The 20,800-nt window shown below is 54.9% G+C and overlaps 8 protein-coding genes across 8 annotated transcripts; 3 read left to right on the top strand and 5 right to left on the bottom strand.

The window, feature by feature from the left end:
• Positions 1-19: 19 nt before the first annotated feature.
• On the bottom strand, positions 20-2,351 carry PHYSODRAFT_483273 (hypothetical protein; the record flags this gene model as incomplete). Its single annotated transcript, XM_009522223.1, has 2 exons — positions 20-515; positions 1,834-2,351. 2 exons carry the CDS (start codon positions 2,349-2,351, stop codon positions 20-22), a joined length of 1,014 nt encoding a protein of 337 aa, XP_009520518.1.
• A 212-nt stretch (positions 2,352-2,563) lies between these two features.
• Positions 2,564-6,674, top strand: PHYSODRAFT_485063 (hypothetical protein; the record flags this gene model as incomplete). Its single annotated transcript, XM_009522222.1, has 7 exons — positions 2,564-3,373; positions 3,466-3,579; positions 3,663-4,095; positions 4,144-4,565; positions 4,638-4,808; positions 5,106-5,408; positions 5,595-6,674. The coding sequence occupies 7 exons, from the start codon at positions 2,564-2,566 to the stop codon at positions 6,672-6,674; spliced, it is 3,333 nt and encodes a 1,110-aa protein (XP_009520517.1).
• Positions 6,675-6,797: 123 nt separating this feature from the next.
• On the bottom strand, positions 6,798-8,504 carry PHYSODRAFT_311814 (hypothetical protein; the record flags this gene model as incomplete). The annotated part of the gene is made up of 1 exon (XM_009522221.1): positions 6,798-8,504. The coding sequence occupies one exon, from the start codon at positions 8,502-8,504 to the stop codon at positions 6,798-6,800; it is 1,707 nt and encodes a 568-aa protein (XP_009520516.1).
• Positions 8,505-11,302: 2,798 nt separating this feature from the next.
• PHYSODRAFT_326279 (hypothetical protein) lies at positions 11,303-11,810 on the bottom strand (the record flags this gene model as incomplete). The annotated part of the gene is made up of 3 exons (XM_009522220.1): positions 11,303-11,353; positions 11,397-11,558; positions 11,622-11,810. 3 exons carry the CDS (start codon positions 11,808-11,810, stop codon positions 11,303-11,305), a joined length of 402 nt encoding a protein of 133 aa, XP_009520515.1.
• Positions 11,811-13,834: 2,024 nt separating this feature from the next.
• On the top strand, positions 13,835-15,606 carry PHYSODRAFT_326278 (hypothetical protein; the record flags this gene model as incomplete). The annotated part of the gene is made up of 4 exons (XM_009522219.1): positions 13,835-14,594; positions 14,722-14,855; positions 15,122-15,368; positions 15,428-15,606. 4 exons carry the CDS (start codon positions 13,835-13,837, stop codon positions 15,604-15,606), a joined length of 1,320 nt encoding a protein of 439 aa, XP_009520514.1.
• A 1,157-nt stretch (positions 15,607-16,763) lies between these two features.
• PHYSODRAFT_250485 (hypothetical protein) lies at positions 16,764-18,216 on the bottom strand (the record flags this gene model as incomplete). The annotated part of the gene is made up of 4 exons (XM_009522218.1): positions 16,764-17,092; positions 17,166-17,479; positions 18,044-18,082; positions 18,113-18,216. The coding sequence occupies 4 exons, from the start codon at positions 18,214-18,216 to the stop codon at positions 16,764-16,766; spliced, it is 786 nt and encodes a 261-aa protein (XP_009520513.1).
• A 658-nt stretch (positions 18,217-18,874) lies between these two features.
• On the bottom strand, positions 18,875-19,745 carry PHYSODRAFT_250429 (hypothetical protein; the record flags this gene model as incomplete). Its single annotated transcript, XM_009522217.1, has 2 exons — positions 18,875-19,030; positions 19,131-19,745. 2 exons carry the CDS (start codon positions 19,743-19,745, stop codon positions 18,875-18,877), a joined length of 771 nt encoding a protein of 256 aa, XP_009520512.1.
• Positions 19,746-19,931: 186 nt separating this feature from the next.
• Positions 19,932-20,240, top strand: PHYSODRAFT_326276 (hypothetical protein; the record flags this gene model as incomplete). The annotated part of the gene is made up of 1 exon (XM_009522216.1): positions 19,932-20,240. One exon carries the CDS (start codon positions 19,932-19,934, stop codon positions 20,238-20,240), a length of 309 nt encoding a protein of 102 aa, XP_009520511.1.
• Between the last annotated feature and the right edge of the window lie 560 nt (positions 20,241-20,800).

The raw sequence follows: 20,800 nt of genomic DNA, 5'->3' as shown, positions 1-20,800 counted from the left end.
TATCAACGCTGCTATTTTACTATTCAAAGCAGAAATTGACCTTCGCCAGCTTCTCGCTCGCCTCCCAAAGCTTCCACGCAGCTTTTGTTGACCGACTTAACTTGGACGGCTCTTCTCGACGCGGGTATCCGAAAAATGTACCAAGATTTCCTGGTCCAAAGAAATCTCCGCCAGCGACATTGTCGCCTGTAGCTGCATACAAGGTCGGCAACGCCCCCATTTGCGTACTTTGATGAGGGACCACCGTCGAAGCTTTGAAAAATATTTTCCAAAAGCAGCTTCGGTTGTCGGTTGCTGGTGCAGTGAAGAGGTTGGTCGACGCAATTCCTGGATGGCAAGCTGCTGCAGTGACGCCAGTGATCCCCTTTGCTCGAAGACGGCGATGCAGCTCCATGGTGAAAAGGATATTGTACAGCTTGGTGTTTGCATAGTTGGACCATTGTGCGTACGTCTTTTCGTTGGGGGCCATCACCCGGTTCTCGTTGAAACTCAGCCAAGCCTGTCGATGCACGAAACTACTCACACTAACAATCCGTGACGGTGCATTATTATTCCAGCGTTGTTGATGAGTAAGTCGAGCCGGTCGTGAGTCTTCTTGAATTCATCTGAAAAGTGCCGAACGCTGCTGAGGTCACTGACATCCAAGCGCATGAACTCGACGGTTCCAGCGGAGCTCTCAGTCGTCAACACCTTTTGCAAGTCTGCTTCGGCCTGTCTTCCCCTGGTTTCGTCGCGACAAGCCAGCATCACGTGCGTCCCCTTTCGAGCCAACTGCAGCGCAGTCTCGTAGCCGATACCCGAGTTCGCGCCTGTCACCACTGCAATCTTGCCACTCTGTGACGGAATTTGAGAAGCCTCCCACTTGTCAGGCACCGGCGGACAAAGAGTGTTCATGTTTCCCATTGCTTTGCCGTGGCGTTAAGTGGAGGGCTGAGTCAGGTTTGAAGTTTTGGCGGAGAAGCGGCGGTGGTAACAAGCCCCAACGTGAAGTTCTTTTTTTGCCACCGTTCTGCTTGGGTCGACTGTCGACTTGTTTATCTATAGAACTTGTCGGCCATCAGCAAAATCTGCCCCCCCCTCACTTTGCCAGGCATAACGTTTCTTTTTTTTTAATATCTGGGTTGAACTGTTGCAAAGTAATGTCAACGTGGCGTGGCAATCGGGGATGGTAAACTCAGGTGGAATACTCAAAGACTGCTTGCTTTTGTGGGACTTTGAAAGACAGTCGCCGGCTACTAAACGTCGTTTTTTTTCACGCATCGTGCAGTGCTTAGATGGAATAATTTTCCTTGACTGCCAACGTCAATCGATCAAAATCGAGTAGCCAGGGCGGAGTCTGCAGATGTCTCTTACTTCTCGACCTCGAATTTGGTGTGAGTCAGCTCCTCACTGTACGCCCAAAGTTTGGCCGCGGCCGTCTCGGACCTGCTCAGGCTTGACGGATCCTCGCGAATCGGGTAGCCATAGACTTCAAAGTACTTGGGGCCAAAGTAGTCTCCACCCTTGACACCGTCAGCCGTGGCAGCGTACAGCGCCGGCAACGCGCCCTTCGGTGGACTTTGAGGCGGAAACATGGCAGACGTGCGGTACAACAGCCACCAGTACCAGCTGCTGTTCAGCTCCGCTGTCTTCTTCATGATCTTGGTGTTGCAGTAGCCAGGGTGCGCCGCTGCGGCGATGATATTGTTGACCCCCGCAGCCTTGAGACGACGGTCCAATTCATTCGTGAAGAGCAGGAGACAGAGCTTCGAGACCGAGTACGTCCCGAGTTGGCCGTGCTCATTCTCATTGCTGGCCATGATGTTGTCCTCGTCAAAGACCAAAGCCCCATACCAATGGAGGAAGCTGCTCACAGAGACGACCCGCGCCGGCGCGCTTTTCTTGAGATAATAGAAGAGCTGCGTCGTCAGCAAGAAGTGCCCCAAGTAGTTTGTGGCGAAAACCAGCTCGTACCCGTCCACCGTCTTGGTGTACGTGCCACCACCGATACCCGCATTGTTGATGAGGATATCCAGTCGACTGTACGCCTTCTTGAACTCCTCACAGAAGTTGCGGACGCTGCTCAAGTCGCCCACGTCCACTTGCATGAACTTGACGCTACCGGCGTCGGCCGAGGCCGCCAACTGCCCCACAATGTCGGCCTGGGCCTGCAAGCTTCGCTCTTCGTTGCGACAGGCCAGCACCACCTCGGCCCCTTTGCGCGCGAGCTCGAGCGCCATCTCGTAGCCGATCCCCGAGTTGGCGCCCGTCACGATGGCCACTTTGCCCGCCTGCGACGGCATCTGCGCCGCGTTCCAGTTGCTCGGCACTTGCGGCTGCGAAGCCGCGCTCTTGCTCGCCTTAGCGCCCATGGCTGGTTGGCTTGCAAATTGAGGAGTGAGGAGGGACTTAACTGGCAGCTGAAGAAGACGTGAGGCGATCAACTTGAACCCGTTGGAACCAGCTCACTTCAACTTGCCCCTAATTCACGCAAATCACCAAACGTTTCCTAATCTTTACCTTTTTACGAGTAACTTTATCACAATTACCCAGTTTTGACAGCGTTCTCGGGTATCATCCGATCATGGCGTCGCTGTACGCGTCGGTGGCGCCGCAGTTCACGCGCGAGCTGCTGTCGCCGGGGCTGCGCGTGGGCGTGGCGGACGACGGGGGCGTGTGGCAGTTCGTGGCGCCGTCACTGTCGCAGCGGCTGCCGCTGCGCGCCATCGAGTGGCGCAACCTCGTGGGCGTCACCAAGCGCATCGAGCAGCTGCCGCTGCACTTCGTGGAGGTGTCCAGAGCCTCGCAGGACCCGCCGCCCACGTGCGTGTACCTGGTCAAGTGCGAGGACCTGGACGCGTACAAGAGCGCGGTGCGGCCGCCGCTGGCCGCGTGGGTGGACGCCATGACGGCCGCCAAGGTCGAGTGGCTCGTGCTGTACGTGCCCCTGGGCACGCGCCCCAAGGCCGCGGGCGGCCAGCCCAACCCCGTGTACAGGAAGATCTTCGACCGGCTGCGCGCGGACTTCGCGCACCCGCGCAGGAGCGGCGCGCTGCTGGGCGGCGCCATCGGAGCGGCCTCCGCCTCCGCGTCCTACGCGGCCGCCGCCTCGGCGCTGCAGGAGCGCGTGTGCAAGATCGACACGCTGGAGGGCACGAGCGTGCTGGGCCAGCAGCAGCAGCACGAGTCCCAGTGGACGGAGCTGCTGCTGCGGCTGAGACGCTGCGTCATGGACGCGTTCCAGACCCGCTGCTTCCAGTACGAGGAGCGGCTGCGCGTGCTGGACGCCAAGCGCAGCATCGCGGGCTGGGACTTTGGCGCCTTCTTCCTGGCCAAGGAGAGGCTCGCGCTCATGTACCAGCAAATGTATCTGCAGGACGATGCCATTCGACATGTAAGGGGGGAAGCGGGTGGATGGAGAGGTGATGGTTGGTCTAATGTGCTGCTGTTGCTGCTGCTGTTGCTGCTGCTGTTGCTGTTGCTTAGTTGGACGAGCTGGACGCGATCTTTGTGAACTTGAACGAGACCGAGAAAAAGACGTTCAGGGACGGGAGCAAGCGCTCGTTCACAGCGCAAGACGCCATCTTCACGCAGTCGCCGGTGAGAGGAGGATTTTTGTGGGTTGTCTGTGGCATACAGCCAATGCTTAATTGATGCGCGCGTTGTGTCTTCTCGTATTGTAGCTAGCGCTGGACCTTAGCGAGACGCAGCAGCTGATCGCCTCGAACCGCGCGTCGGCCCGACTCGTCTCGCTCTACTGTTTCTGTAGGCAGATCCGCACGCTTTACGTCATGGGCAGCTTCCCTCAACTGCTGCAGCGCGCGAGCTCGTTCATCGAGTCTTTTCTTGTGGAGCTGATGGAAATGGCCGCGGAGGGCACTTTAGACTGGCACCAGCCGTTCCTTTGGACGGTGGGTGCGTGCCTGGAAGTGGCGTACGCTTGTGAGCTCTCGTGGAGCGGTCGTGATGACGAGTGGACTGCCTCCAGCGTGTCTGTGCAAGTAGCACAGGCGGTTCCTGTTGAGAACATGTCCCGTGCTCTGGGCAACGTGTTGTATCTCGCACGACGGATGCTGAAACACTATGCAAGATCCAACAGGAACAGATCAGACCTACGTGTTTCATTTTCGAGTGTGACTGGGGGTGGTGCAGATCAGGCTGAAGCGTCTTCGGCGTGGTATCGACAATTGGAACAAGTGCTTGTGGCCCCAGAATGGCAACGCTCTGAAGTGTGCGACTCCTATGAGCGCTGTCTTTCCGAGGTATCGCATCTGGCTTCGATGCACTTTTCTCAGTCGGGCCGGCACCGATTTGCGGTATTTCTTGGTGGAGAGTGCGCGCGCTACCATCTCGCACGCGGGGAATATGAAAGCGCGTCGCGGCTACTGCGCTCGCTTGCGCGGCAAAGTGAGGAGGACGGATGGTGGTCAATCTTCGGTGCGTGCGTGCGCAGCATTTGTCGTGCAGAATTGGCTCTGGGCCGGTCTACCCAGGCTGTAGCGGCTTGTTTTAGCATGCTGCAACTCGCACAAGAGGAGAATGTTGGTGTCACTAAGGAGGAGATGGAGCAACTTATGCACACCCTCGTTACAAGTCTAGGGAAGAATGCCGCGAAGGATGATGCACCTGACACGGATGGAGACGACGGCGCCATCGAGAGTGCGTCCAGGATGAATATGGGCGAGCTTTTCAGGCCGACTGTGGCTGTCGAGACAACACAAACTAGCGGTAGTGCATTGGAGCATGGAGATATCCGCGTCACACTGGGTGTCACTAACGATTTTCCCGCGGGAGTGCACCTGGAGAAGGTGCGCATTCAATTTGAGCGAGTTGTAGCTCTTCAGACATCGATGTTACCAGACGAGTCAAGCGCATCTCCCGATGATGTTCTGGTGGAAACACCAGAGCTGGTTGACAACCCCGTCCTCAATGAAGAAGCTAAGGCTGAGGTAGCGATTGAGGGAGGCCACGAGGATACGTTCACAGAGATACAACTGGTGGATCATGATGCCTCGATCTCCGGAGAAGCATCCACTCCCAGCTCAAATACTGTTGCTGTAGCCGATCAGCCGCCGTGTGATGCTTTTGAAGTGTCCGAACAAATCACCGAAGTGCTACTGGAGGAGAACGACGTCCACCTCGACGAGAAAACTGGGATCAATCTGGTGTTTCTACATTCGGGTGTTCCGGTGGGGCGGTACATCTGCACAAGAATCGAATGCGTTCTTGCGGGCAGTACGTTTAACTTGCTTCCTCCGAGCGCTCTCAGTCTTGCCGCGTTTGAGATTGCTGCAAAAGAAAGCACCGTTCAAGTTGCTATTGATGGCGTCCCACTGCTGATGCCGAGGCCTTATTCCCCAGTTGAGACAGTGACGGTCTCTATCCAGGCAAACGAAGACAACGTGGCGGATGGCACTCTTGAACTGCGCGTTTTCAGGCGAACAAACAGTAAGGATTGGGATAAGACTGCCCCCCAAGACCCCGAAGAAGAAGCAGAAGAAGAAGAAATTGGAGATGAGGGTGAGAACTGTGACGAGGAGGCGTGTGGTCTCCAGTTAATTGAAGTTCGACTTCGTGGCTGCGACGCGGAACTGAAGAATACGAAGAGCAGCGAGGCGAACGATCGTGTCGATTGCAGTAAACTTTGTGTGGCCCTGCCGCCGCTGCGCCCCGGAAGTTTCCTGACTTACGACGTATCTCTGTTGGTGCCTCCAAGTGACGTCCTCAAATCCCGCAGCAATGAGCCAGAAGAAGAAGAAGAAGATGATGATGATGATGGCGGCGATTTCAATTTTACGATTGATGCGAATGTTCGATACCAACGCGGGGTTAGTATCAACGCGAGTGTGCCCACATCGACAACGGAGATACGATGCGCCGAATCAACCTTCCGTGTTGTACAGCCGCTGACAGAGACGATTCGCCTGAAACGCGTAGGCTCGAGGATATTCGTGTCCATTGCGCTCAAGTGCAACCAATTCATTTCGGTCACCCTGCGAGACTATGCGCTACTGCTTCCTGGAGAACTGGGCGGTTTATCCACTTCAAACACGCGGCTGCTATCCGTGCAACAAGACCCGAACACCAAATTACGAGGCACTGTACTGCGCCCCAACGACTGTGTGTATCTCGCATTCACACTAGCCTGCTCCCCGGATTTCGAGAAGGAGGCCAGCGACAGCTTCTGCTCGCTTCAACTCCACCTCCAATACGGTGACGAAAAGACTTGGCAGAAGACGATGGCAGTGCGAATAGCGTTAACAGAGGTTGAAGGGAAACGCTATCGAATCGACGTGGTCCCCAGGGGGCAGCAAGTCGAGCACACGTTCACAGGCGAAATGGTCGAAACCACAGCGAGCGAGCCTGTCACGTTCCAGGTTTACGTGCGAGAGGAGGTATCAGAGCTCAACAAGGCGGCAGCGGAGCATGATACAAGTGTTTTGGCTTTGTGTCTCAACGAAAGCAGCGAGCGCGACTGGATTCTGGTGGGCAAACAGCTCGAGCGCTTCAGCTTCAGCCCCATGTCGGGCGCCCACAACGATCGTCGGCGGGAGTTTAGCACGCAGAAGAGGCTTCTGGCTATTCGGACAGGCCAGCTACGCTTCCCGTCCTTCCGACTCGAGACCAACGGCCAGACCATCCCAGCGGCGCGCGTGCACTGCCAGCAAAGCAGTCGCCGCGTACTTGTAACTTAGTAAAACCCGAGCTGGATGGAAGCTACATTCCACAACGTGAACGTCTCTAATTGTTGATAAGTAGTTAATGATGAGTGCAGTTCTATCATCAGACCGAGCTTCAGCTGGGTGCTACGTCTTGTTTCATGCCACCGCGTCATCGGCCAGAATCCCAAGAGCACGCAGCTCGCGCTGCTTGTCTTCACAGTTCACGTACGAGTCGCCGTTGCGAATATGCCACAAGGCACCGCCAAGATTTACGCCCCATGCTGCGCGTGGATACGGGGACTCCGGCGGCACAGAAAACTTCGTGGACATTGACGCACACGTGCCGCCGTGCAGCTCGGCGTACGCACGGAACGCGGGCAGAAGAACCTCATTCCAACGCTGGTCGTTGGAGCGCCACACAAATCCGACCTTGTCCAGCTCTGCGCGTAGTTTGGACGGGAACGCAATCTGACCGGAGCGGACGCGCGTGATCCACTGGCCGAGTCTGAAGCCGCGCGTGAGCACCGGCCAACTCGGGTCGCGCTCGGGCACCACAAAGTCCGTGGTCACGAGAGCGTCGCTGCCGTGCAGCCTTCGATACGTCGTCAGGGCCGGGATCACGATACTGCGCACGGTCTTCTCTACGCGATGGCGCGCGTTCCACACGAACCCAAGCTTGTCGAGCTCTTTGCGAGCCGCTTCCACCTGCGAGACGTACGCTCCACGTCGAATATTCTTCACCGTGTCTCCAAGCTTCAGTCCCCACGAGTCCTTGGGCCAGGGCTCTCCAGAGGGCACCACAAAGTCCTGCCACACGTCGCAGTGTCCGTACTGATGGGAAAACACCTCGAGCGCAGGGAAGATGCTCTCTCCCCAGACCTTATCCACCAGTCTAAACGAGAAGCCCAGCTCGTCCAGCTCCTGCTTGCTGTCCCTCACCTGTGTCGCGTACTTGCCCGACCTCACCATGTACACATGTCGTCCCAGCATATACCCCTCCAGCGCCTTGGGCCATCTCGGGTCTTCGTCATGGGGAGGGATCGTGAACGCCAGCGGCACATCAGCATTGCCGTTCAGCTCCTTGTAGCGCCGCAGTCCGGGCAGGAAGAACTGGTACCACTTGGTGTCTCTCACTCTCCACACAAAGCCTAACTGGTTCAGCGCGTCCACCTGGTTCTTGGGCAGCGGCGGCAGCGCCGCAGAGGTCGGCGCCTGCTTCTTCTTGTCCTTAAGCTGCTGGTCCCTCTGTCTCTGCTGCTGCACCTGCTTGCGGAGTTTGGCCACGGCCAGGCCGAGCTTGTAGCCCCTCGTGGCCCGCGGCCAGAGCTCCGCCCCCTCTTCGTCCTCGTCATCGTCGGGCACCACGAACTTCTGGGGCACGAACAGGTCTCCGTACTGCTGCGCGTACGTCTTGAGCGCCGGCAGACAGACCTCTTGGAACTGATATTCCTGCCACGAGTGCAGCGGGAAGCCCAGTGCCTCGAGCTCCTGCAGCTGCTCGGCCGCCTGCTTGTGCTTGTCCCTGCCCTTGCTCAGCGACTGCATGAAGCGGTGCACCTTGACGCCCAGCGGCAGCTGGTGCAGCTCGCGCGGCCAGTCGTCACTGCGCGGCACCACGAAGCTGAAGGGCACGGCGAAGTGGCTCTCGAGCACGTGGAACGTGCGCAGCGCCAGCACCAGTTGGCTCAGCGCGCGGCTTTGATTGCTGCTGCTGCTCGGGCCGCGCCGCGTCTTGGACCCGTCGTCGGACGCGGAGGACACGCGGTACAGGCGCGCGCGCGAGGGGGCTTGGAGGGCTGAGGAGGGCGCGGACAGCAGCAGCGAGCGCCGAGGCACGAGCTGCAGCAGGCGGCGGCGTGGCATGGCTATCGTCGTATTCGTACTCGTATCGACCAGTGCTTTATGGTCGCTATGTTGCGCTAATTTTGAGAATTCGGTTAAGTTCGATTTGTGTTGTTCATGGTTTGGCTTCAACTTGGGATGAAGCGGTCTTAACGTTATGTAAAGTTTACGCGAGTCCTGAGGTCCATTCTTGCACGAAATGCGCACATGTTAGGTGGTAAGTTCTTGAAACCCCGAAATGGGAAGCTGCTTGTCAAGCAACAGCTAGCCGCATGTAAATAGAATTCAGGGACTCATACATCAGGAGGCGTTGGGGAAAGTATACCAGCCACGGAGAATCTCAATGCGATTGAGCATCACGTGTCTTCGCTACTGGTTTCTGATAAACACATTGTCCGTTTACCCAGTTATGGAGGGGAGCGGTGCCTTCTAGGCAGTCAGCAACCACCGTTCTACCAACCCATATAAGTTAGATTACTGCATGGTCGGGTTTATATTTTACACGTGCCTCTTACTTTCCGTTAGCGAGATATGTTCTTGATCAACGGTGTTGACCTGTAAATCCATGCAAGACACCATTGTGCGCCTGGGTCAACGGACGACATGCGGGCACGCGATCAGTGCATTCTCTCTCCGAGCCGTTTACTCGAAACCAGTAACGGAGACAAGAGATGTTCGATCCCATTGACAAAAATACTTACAGCAGTATCTTTTCCTCAACACTACCGGTAGCGCTTGTGGACTCCTAAGCTCTGTTTACGAGCGCAACCAAGTGATTTTTTTTGATATTTTTTGCAAAACCCGCCTACGCATCTGGGTTGCGGCACTACGAATTTTTTAACACAGTTATGACAATACAATATTACTGAAGAAAGCCATTCGATCATGATTCATACACGTGCAGCGCTGCTATGGATCTACTTGCAGCAAGCAATGCACCGCACGAAACTGTAAAATCGGTTCTGTCAAATGTACCGCAGACAATGGATTCACACTCTTGTGTGGATCATGCGAAGCGGGATGGTGGGGTCTAACGTGTGGCAAACCATGCGATCCTGGCCACTGCACACCTGCAACTCCCAAGGGGAAGCCACCTTGTGTAGATCATGTGAAGAGGGCAGGTATGAAGCGACTTGCAGTAAGCCGTGCACGTCACCGAATTGCAAGGCTGGTAAGGTCAAGTACACCCCTCGGGTATCACTACTTCATGTGGTGCATGCGAAACAGGGTGGTGGGGCTCAACCCGTGATAGCCCATGCAATTCAGATCACTGCACTAGCGGGTCCGCCTCTTGCGATTCCAATAGGGGTTTCAAAGTAGCCACAAATCCGATTTATTTTTACAAAAAAATGCGACTAAGATTAGGCGAAAGATGCGTCTTCGGAGACGAATCGTTCGGGCTGATCTTTTCGGATTCTCATTTTTTCAAACATGGCACTTTAAGCAGCTGTTTGCTCATATCGTGAAATGGGTACAACTAGAAGTGCCGTACAGTACCAGAATATGCAGGAAGAGAGATAGCATAACTGAGGGACGCTTCATCCCTGGTGTGCGCCGTTCACCGGCTGCGTGGCCGCCGTGTAGTCTACAGTAGCATAGTCTCTTTCTGAAACTAAGTTATTTGACATGTAATACGTTACAATTGGAAAAATATTGAGGTCACACGCCCCAAATAAAATCGGGAATTTAGGGGGTCCGAAAATGGAGATATTTTTCTAGACCGATGTAACTCCTCGAGTTCTTAACATTTTGGGGCGTTCGATGGCTTATACGAAGCACAAGACAAGTCCCTTTGATGCGGTTTAGTCGCGATTCGTACTTAGGTTCGTAAGCATTTTTTCGTTTGAAACCGTCTCATATGTGTAATAGCAAGAATTGCATTCTTTTTCACCTAATATATATGTGATGGAGCTCTACTTCCTCCTCAGGTGGGATGTGGACATCTGACATCTATCTACTGTAGAAGGAAAAGAAGCTCCGAGGCGAATAGGCATATATCAAAACCTGTAAGACCAGATTCGATTGAGTGCTGTCTGATGTAGTGCGAATGTTGTTCGATAACATCCGCTGGGAGAGCAGCTACGGATGTAGCGTGAATGTCGTTCGATGACATCCAAAAACCTTCCCCAATCGACAGTTCTTCGAACTGCGAATTTAGATCGAAACCCAGCAACCTCTTGGTAATCATCGTTAACCACTTAAAAATACCGTTGCTGGGATAATTCGACCGTTTAGCAGACATTTCAGGCACTCAAGAAACCGGTGGTCGAGGCCAGTTGATTCAGCTCGGCCGGTGGCATCATACGGGTATCTCAATGTTGTAAGTTGCTCGTGCACAATATTGGTAGATTTTGCAACTTTGGGGGTGACAGCATCTTGAGCTGGAGCATGATCATGGCAAGCGCCTCCCGTTGAGCACGGTTTTCACCGTGATTTTATATGTACGAGCCACTTGGGCATGCCATCTATAGGTGGGGTTGCCGCTGAGCGCGATCCTGGGAGTAGATAGCCGCCTAAACCGCAACAAATACAAATACAAATACAAATATCGATTTCCATCCGAGAGTTTTGGGGGCCACGCTCAATTCTGAGCGGGTAGAGGAGTGAATTAACGGCGATCTCCACGAAGTGGGGGTGAGAAAGCGGCGCTGGTTTCGTGCGCAGTACTTGCTTCGGTACTCGTTCATGGTCGTATAGCAACAGGCGTCGTCCTCTATACATACGCACAAAGAGGTCAACAACCACTGGCAACAGGGACTCAACTGACGTCCCTGCACCGGAGCCACTCGCGCAGCCCCAACTTTTATTAGCGATTGCTTCTACTTGGACACTGGCTGAGTCTGCTGCTTCGTCACCGCGTCCTTGTTCTGCTTCCGGCATTCGTCCGAGAGCAACACCGAGCAAATCCAAGACTGAACAGTCGCCTGGATCCAGATCCGCTGGATCCAGTTGTGTGTAGTTGGTGTACGCGTAGTTGAAGTTACCGTCCTCGTAGTCCGTCACCGTGTACGGGTCCGCCGCCACCAAGTACTTGTTCACCTTGTCCACCGACGAGTGCTTGTCCACCGGTGAGTTCTTATCCACCGGTCAGTACTCGTCCATCAGCGACTAGCTGTCCGACAGCGGGTAGTTGGCCACCATCGGGTAGTTGCCCACCAGCGCGTAGTTGTTCACCAACGAGTGCTCGTCCGTCAGCAAGTTGTCCGTCAGCGAGAGCTCGTCCTTCATCGGGTTCTTGTCGACCACTGAGCGCTTGTCCTTCATCGAGTACTTGACGTCCACCACTACGTACGCTTCGTTCGTCAGCAGGTAGTCGTCGTCCACCATGGGTTAGTCCTCGTGCTTGAGCACTTGTCCGATGAGGTGTCTGCCGACGTCCGCTAAAACCCCATTTGCTTACTGGTGCTTATGGGTTGAGGAGTGGTGGATCGTCGCAAAATGAAAACTGGGCTCTGCTGTGGCTACGAGGCTTCGCTGTGCCGCTGGCCAACCAAACTACTCTCCTGCAAAATACGTTTTCGGTCGCCGCTCGTGCCGATCAGCTGCGAATACAGATCCGCTACTTCGAACCAAACAGCGAAGATTAATCGTCTGTGTAGAGAGCATACATGTTCCTGTTAGTGAAGTAAGCGCTACGCAACACTACGGATTGAATTAAATCTGGCGCTTGGTCAGTTTTTAAACTGATCCCGGGCATCGGGATATTTGTCAGATTATGACCGCCTTGATCGTGCAAAACTTTGTCATTGTCCCGTGTGATAAGGGGCTAGAAATCTGACGGTTAGCAAGTGCTGTTGTCACTTGAAACCACACATTGCGGACCGAGAGGCAGGTTTTGAGGTGATTCTTGCCCAGATCCTCACAACGTCGCAGTAGTCGTTTCAGCGCAACGATCTCAAGCTTCAACGGTTTTGGTCCACCCACCCAAATTTACCGTTTGATGAAACGACAAACCCTTACAACTGCGACGAGGTGGAAACGAGACTGCGCATGAGATCCCATCCTGTCAGCTCCCTCTAACTCGGCCAACACGGCCAAAACGAGCTTCACAACTGGCAGAGTTATTTCTTCTAGACGTCTGTCACTCTCACTTTTCGTTTTTGGGCCCCCACCCCTGAGCTCAAGTTCATCGATACAAAGCAATATTTTTTCTTCGCTGCAAAGAGGTATCAGGACTCCAGCAACACATGATACTGCGTCGCATCTCGCTGCTGTTTTCTGTCGCCTCAGTGATTATCAGCGCTGCCACTGCAGACAGCAACAGCGGCAGTGGTGGGGTGTTTCTTGGTATCAACGGAAGTGATAGTGGGGCGACTCAGTACCTCCCCGTCGAAGTATTGCAGAACCAACTCCTGAACACTTCCGGGACTCCATCGTTGCCGTTTCTTCGAACTACAGCGCGATTCAAGAAAACTCGCCGGGAATCGGAAATGTGACGACGCCCAACACGAACGTATTTGCGTCTATTCTGATAGTGTCAGGCACGTCGACTGACGCATCGGGGCCCTCATTCGAATCGACCTCAGCGGAAGGCCTCTCAGGGCGTACACAACTCAAGTACAACTGCACCACCGCTTCAAATCTGTGGGCTCGCCGACCCGAACGTCCTGAAGCTTGAAGGCTTTCGCCAAGTCGGTTCTTTTGAGGTGACCGAAAGCTCTATCAGCAGCGGTCAAGGCGACAATTCGACAGAAGCCAATCGCACTGTTGTCGCCATCACATCGATTCAGGTCGCAAATTGCATCTTGGCCCAAGACTCGTCAGTTGGGCGACCAGTGATCGGGAATTCGTTCTTCTACACTGTTGGCAGCGCTGTGGTGAACACGAGCAACAATACAGTTGCGTCTTCTTCGGAAGGCTGTGTGCTGGAGCTACAAATGTTGCGCGCGAATCTCACTGAGGTGTACCCGAGCTGCAAAATCAAGTTTCAATCCACCGACCTCAACAACCTCGGCCTCTCAGAGGGAACAACGATAAATAGTTCAGCAAGCCCCATTGCCACGTCATCATCAACCACCCGTCGTCTTGGCGCTAGCTCGTTTGGCTTTCTTCAGAATCCGAAATGTGTGTACGAATGTGGAGATACTGGCGCTGACCCGGACCAGTGCTATGCGCTTGTAGACGATGAGTGGACACTTTTGCAGTGCACGATGCAGTTTTACACCAAGAACAGCGATTGCAATAACGAGTGTGGTGACGAAGTCGGCTTCCCTCTCTATGAAGATCCGTTACCTCCCAACCAATGTTACGACTGCTACCTAACAGGATGGCGGTGCAAGAGCGGATATTACGCGGCGAATGCAGCTGGTTGTTGCTGGATTTTGACGTGCCCAGCGATTTCTGACACGACAATGACCAGGCCAGCCGATCTGACATGGAATTTGGAAAACGACAAGACAACGATCAGCGATCCATCCCTTTTCTTCTTTGAAGATGGCGATTGTTCTGACCGAAGTGACCCGTCAAGTGACTGCTGCCGCATTACGTGCGAGGAGTGTTATGTCTTGATCTCCGTGGCCTCGAAGATTGGTGTCAAGGCGACGGTTGCCGTGTTTGTGGAGTTGGAGGCTGGGATCGAGTTTCCGGAGTCATATTCTGGTTTAGCGACTAAATACCTGGATTCGACGTCTTTTTTCCACATTGGCGACTGCAGCCAGCCACACTTCATGGAGCTCAACGGGTTTGCAGGGTATAAGGACGTGTATCTGACACTACCAATGTCGTTGGATCTTGTACTCATTTCGAAGAGTGCCGAGCCAGTTCTGTATTCAGAAACCACTGCTCGTCGTCAGAGCCTGTTCAGTGGTTGCATCGCCGCAGTCTACGACGCGCAAGTCGTGCTTTCTACGGCAATCGATACAATCTCCGCGCTCTCGGAAGACAAGCAAGAGCAGCTCAAGAAAATTATCATGTGGGCACTGGGGCTGTCAGAGATCGATCCAAACTTCCTGACCATCAACTCCAACTCGGACACCACTGGTGAAATTTCGATTCAGATCGCTGTGCCCCCCGCTGTTGCAGAAAAATATCCGACATCGTACGATCTTGAGTCGACTTTTTACGAGCGCGCGCGGACCGCGAGCTTCTCTAGTGCGGTCAGCGCGTTTGTTGGTATCGGGATTGCGTCACAGTGCGATAACGGGTGGTGGGGGCCAACTTGTACCAACCGATGCCACTCGTCATACTGCACGGGCTCTTTAACGTGCAATGCCGCAGACGGAACCGTCACATCTTGCAGTCAGTGTCTGGATGGCTACTGGGGACCAACATGCAGCAAATACTGCGATCTTCCAACCAATTGCGAGAGCGTCCGATGCGATCAAGACAGTGGTGACGCCGTTGAGTGCACGTCGTGTGACGATTCGTACTGGGGTACGCTGTGTAGGTATGCTTGTGCTGTCCCGGTGAACTGCGAGACCGCCCGCTGCGACCGGTACGGGACAACCACATCTTGCGACTACAACTGCAAGGACGGGTGGTGGGGCTATGATTGTAGCGACGAGTGCTCTTCATCGCACTGCGCTGATGGCTCTCAAGTGAGTTGCGGATATGGCAGTGCGAGTTGGTGCAGCTCATGTAACGGTGGCTGGTGGGGGCAAACTTGCGCGGATCGATGTACATCATCGCACTGCACTGAGGACTACGTCACCTGCGAGAAGGCGTACGGCTCCGTGTTGACTTGCACTCACTGCGAGGACGGCTACTGGGGGTCAACCTGTGAGAGTTCGTGCACCACTCCAGCAAACTGCGCCAGTGCGCGGTGCAACCTGAACAGTGGGGATGAAATCGAGTGCACGGAGTGCATCAGTGGCTTCTGGGGATCGACGTGCACTAGTTCCTGCGAAGTGCCGCAGCACTGCGTCAGCGCGGAATGCAGCCAAGACAGTAAGACGGCAACGAGATGTGTATCCTGTCTAGTCGGCTGGACGGGAGACTTGTGTGAGACGCCGTCGACTTCGGCGCCAACTGCGACGCCTGCAACAGGCACCGCGAGCACTGGAACCGGGACAAGTACCGGGTCCTCGACGAGGCGTCCGTGGTGGTGGATTCCGCTCGCTCTCGCTATCTTCGGGCTATTCAAGATGCTTTGACCTTCTCACGGACTTTCATTTTTTACACTTAGCATATCATCTTCCATTTCAAACTATTTCCAAGAATGATGTTTGCTTCGCACCAAATATATATGATACAAATTGCATAAATCGAGTAAAAGCTAAAAACTTCCACTTCTGATTCGGAATATTATAATGCTCTAGTTTTGGATTAATACTTGATAACTCTAGTTTATATGATCCAAATGATGAATGCATTTTCATTCATTTTTCAGGTGAGGTATATTGAGTTCATTAAGCTAAACTAATGAAGATGACGAATGCACCACCATTAGATGAAGCCTAACGCGGTGCATCCTGCTCAACCAATACATGAGTTTGGGCAGCGATGTATTTATTAAAATGAAGTGCTTACGATACATGTCGTTGTTTTGCTGGTGAGCATGTTAAATGCATGGAATGCCGTATTAGAGCAGCCAAATCAAGCCCGAGGCCGAAGTGAAGACTTGAAGGAGCCACAGCAGCGGACCATTCGGTGTCCATGTGCACGCATAATTGGTTTGAGTCCCAGTGTTGGCACTGTTTGTCGGTTTGTCGGTGTCGGCGTGCTGTCCGTCGAGCCCGACGACGTTGAGCTCGATGAATCTCCACTCGAACCCGGAAAAGAAATGGGCGCGCTCATTTCGCAAAGATCATCTTCCCAGCCTTCCTCGCAGGTCCAGCACTCGGATACACTGAGGGCACCACGAACTAGCACAGTGCGTCGGTAGGTCGCAGCACTCTTTGCAGGTTGGCCCCCAGTAGCCGCTCTCGCAGTACGAACACGAGATAGTGACGCCATCCACAGGATTACATTTGGCCTTGATGCCTTGACTAAGTTCGCACGAATGGTCACAGGTTGAGCCCCACGAGCCAGAGTCGCACTGCGCACTCAAATCCAGCCCTACGTAGTTGGAAATGGCGTTCGAGAAGCTCACAGTTCTGGCCCGTTCATACAGCACTGTCTGCAGATCTGAGGCTTCGGGGTAAACCTTGGCGACAGACGGCGGCACTGAGATCCTAATCGAAATCTTGCCCGTGCTCGATGAACCGGAGTCAATTGAAAGGAAGTCGGGGTCAATCTCAGAGATGCCGAGCAGCCACATGATTATCGTCTTCAGCTTCCGTCGCTTTTCATCAGAAATATACCAAACTGCGTTTATTGCCGTTGACAGCAGCATCTCTGCATCTACGCCGTTGCGATGCACCCGCTGAAAATACTCTTGATCAAACTGCCTGCATTCGCCGAGGGCTCGTAGGTTTTGGTGATTACGAAGGGAATATTCAGAGACATGGGAATCGAGATGGTGACGTCCTTGAACCCGGCGTACCCGGCGAATTCCATGAAGTGGGGCAAACTGCAATCGCCATACTGGAAATACGATTCTGGGTCAAGATATTCCGTCAGCAACGCTGAAACGGGTTCTGGGAATTGGATGAACGCTCTCAGCTCAGCGGAGATGGCGTAGCTGGTCTTGACGCCGATTTTCGATGCCGCCCAATAAAGACAGCGACGCACTGACGGTAGGAATTGCAGCCACTTCCAGCTCGATGTCGATGCCACTCTGCTCTAAATCGCTGACGGGTGTACCGGAGTTGAGATATCCCGCAGTGACGCCTTCAATCTCTGTGCTGGCGCCGAATTCCACGCTGGTGCCGTGAGGTTGGCGCGAGAGTCTCCACAGGATATCGAGCTGCACTTCGACTTCCACAGCAATCCCAGCATACAAGGGTATGGTCGCAGTTTCGTCGATGGTATTGTGCACGTCTTCGATGTTGCAGCCATTTGGAGCAAAACCCTTGACCCGCAGGTACGAGTTGCCGCTCACCTTGATCTCAGACGATGTAGAGAAGTCGCTGATGCCGTACGTGCCAATGTCGGCGTATAAGGAATTATCGACGAGCCTGTGAGGCGATAATTATGTTTTCTGGAAGACGGAAGAGGTCAAGCATCCACGCCTCGACGACGGACTCGGCTACGGCGAGCGACACGTACGACGACGGCGGGCATGAAGTTAGATGGGCAGGTGACCGTATGTAGGGCGGAATTTAGTCCAGCGGGTGGCGGAGCAGAGCCCCACCAACCGCAAGGTTTACCGCCAGTAGTTAGAGCAGTAGCATTCGTAGTTTGCGCCGAGGAGAAGAGCAGCGGGGTCGCCGTCGAGACCTCGCTCGCTTTTGCTACGTGGGGTAGCGAACTCGCTCTCGCCAACGATTTCTCCTCGGGCGGCTACGGGTCCATGACTGGATGTGGGCGGCGACGGACAAGCGCGGGATCAAGACGCAGACGGCGGAGGGTGATCGGCGTGGGCACGCGTCCGTGGCGCTTCGTGGCAAGACCCTCCTCGGCCGGAGACCAGGCAGCGGCGACGTCGCGCGAGCAGATTCACAAGGGGCGCCGATGCGCCTGATCTCCGACGGACGTCTACAAGGGTACCGCCGCTATGGGAATGTTTGGCCAGCACACACCGGTCATGCTTGCCACGGTCGGCATGTTCCGGAACGCCGCTGTCGGTGCAGGGAATGGTCTGGACGCCCCTGTCGGCGAAGGGCATGTTCTGGACGCCCCTGTCGGTGCAGGACACGGAAGCCACCGTCGGCTTCGCCTGAGTGCCACTGTCGGCGAAGGGCATGGTCGCCATTGTCGGTGCTGCCACGGTCGGCTAAAGGTAAGTATGCGGTCTCAAACTACTAACTACTCTGTTTGTCTTCTAATGTATGTACGCAAGAGCAGTCCCTTCAAAAGCAAGCCCTTATGGTGGGGTAGCCACCTCTCAAGCCGCCGCGCACCTCCGATGATCTGCGCGCGGCTCTCAAGGCGCCTCCTCAAGGCTGGGCTTTCGAATGTACTGCTCTTCGCGCCACCTCGCACGACTTCCTTAGAAAGAGCGACACGACTGAAATGCTGACGTAGCAGTCTTCACACGAAATACTGCAGCAATCACTCGAGAAGTCGGTCGGGTCGGAGCAATCTCCATCTTGGTATATCACGTACGACGGGTTAATGAGGGTCTCCCCATCGCTTTGTAAATTCCACGTGAGTCCTTTCGGGTTCGTCACGGTCGTGTCATCGACGGGCTCGCAGGATATCGTGACGCAACACGTATCCCAGCTCGCACGACTGAGCCCGTCATCACAGTCATCAAAATAATCATCTTCGCAATAGTAGCACTCGCTGGCGGGGAGTAGATCTAGCTTGCCGACTTTGTTGCCGCATTCATGGTTGCAGAAGGGATTCTGATCGTAGCACTGAAGCTGACACGACGTCGTAATGGCTTTACCGTCAACCACATCCACCACTCACTCACCCGGAGCTGCGCCTACTTCTCCGCACCCGTACACGCAGTATGGGTCTTCCACGAAGCCGAAAGCGCCCAACTCGAGGCGGCGGGTCTTGTTACCTTCCCCAGTTGTTGCGGACACGTTGGAGTGCATGAGGCTATCCAAGTCAGTCGACTGGAACGTAATTTGCAGTTTGGATACACTTCAGAGAAGTTGGCCCGCGTCGAAGCAGGCAACCCCCTGGTGTGGATATGCCCGTGCCACAAGCGCTCACTGTGGAGAAGTAGGCGGGGTCGCTGCTGAACTCCGCGCCGAAGAAAGCGTCCCCCAGCACTGGTCGACCGACAGCCGTATTCTGAACGGTGACGGCCACGATCTCGCGGGTATTCTCTGTCGAGTTGCTGGCGCTTGCGTTGCTTGAGAACTGCTGAAAGCTCTCCAATTTCACGACACTCGGGTCCTCCTGCAGGTTCCAAAGGTTCGCTGCAGAAGTGCAGTTGTACGTGAGCTGTGTGTGTCCAGACGACGCATCGGCGGATGCTGCTTCATGCGTGCCCGAGACTGCGGTAGTCGTCGCCGTCGAAGCTTTCGCTGGGACGATCAGCACGGACGAATACACAGTCGTGTTAAGAGCCGTCACGCCAGCCAGACCAGGGGATTCGTCCTTCAACGCCTCGTTGCTAGCGGTCACCGAGACCAGGGAGTCGGGTACGAGCCCGGTCGTGTTCAATAGCTCGTGCTGGATACTCTCCGCCGGTAGATACACTACCCCTGCGTCGTGACCAGCATTGTCGCGAGCTGATCCACTTCCGCTGTAGCTCTCCGGATCCGCGGTAGCTGCAAGGCAGAGCAGGATGGGCAGAGTGGCGCATAAATGCAGACGCATCATGCCTTCTTGTGCCGGCGGTTGCTTGGCAAAATAGAGCTTGAGTGTGTAGGCTTGAGGACTGAAGAACTTGAGGGGGCAAAAGCAAAAGTGAGTGGGGAACTGCTTTCTGGGGAGGGGTTATACTGGCGAACAACGCCTAGTTTCATTACTTAGCGCCATGGGGGTTATATACTTGTGTAACAGGACATGGGCAGATGGCGGTCACGGCGTGGTGACCACGGAAGGCGAGCAGCGACAGCTGGTCGTACGGAGTGGGGCATGGCGGACGAGAGCGGCTGGCATGGGTGCGCGCTGGTGGGTCGCGAGATCCAGACGACGGTGGGTGCGGAGAGCCGCACGAACGCGATCTTGGGAGCGAACGGTCGCTCCGAGAGCAGTGGCAGCCGGAACGGACGGCTGGGAGTGGCTGACGAAGAAGAAGATCTCGAAGCCGAAGGGTCGGCAGTGCGAGCTGGCCTTCGGGCTGGAGGAGAACGAGCGGTGGCGAACGAGTGAGGACGGGGGAGTTGGAAATTTGCGCGGTGAGGCGCAAGCGGTTGAGAATTAGCGCGCTTGGAGCAAGCGAGCACTTACGAGTTGGGTGGCCTGGTGACGGGTTGCCGGACAACGAAGGAGGGCGAAAGCTCTCGCTGAACGAAGTACGAGGGCGAAAGCTCTTGCTGGGGGCGACAGCTCCTTCTGGACGAGTGACGGACAGGTGGTGGTGGAGTGTCGACAGGCGTTCCGCTACTACTGACGAACGAGTGGAGGGTTAGTAGCTCGCGTGCGTGGGTGAACTCTCTGTGTATTGACTGAGTGTACTTAGCTCTAGTTGTTGGCTGTGGGCTGATAGCTACGAGTTGGCTGAGGACTATTGAGTAATCTAGCCTCCTTAATAAAATTGGATACGTTCGTGTGTGTACGGACGATCCGGCGCAGTAGCTCGGTTAGCTGCTGTCGGCCAGCACGGAGTCAACTTCCAGTTCCCGCGGCGAACGAACGCAGCGGAGCAATACGATCTGCCCCACGAGCTGGGCAAGATAAGAAGCTAGTTACACTTGCAATGCCGCTCATGG

Source organism: Phytophthora sojae (assembly GCF_000149755.1).
Source record: "Phytophthora sojae unplaced genomic scaffold PHYSOscaffold_2, whole genome shotgun sequence".
NCBI classification, from domain to species: Eukaryota; Oomycota; class Peronosporomycetes; order Peronosporales; family Peronosporaceae; genus Phytophthora; species Phytophthora sojae.
The sequence above is the reverse complement of the archived record's forward strand: the minus strand, read 5'-3'. Positions and strand labels throughout refer to the sequence as shown.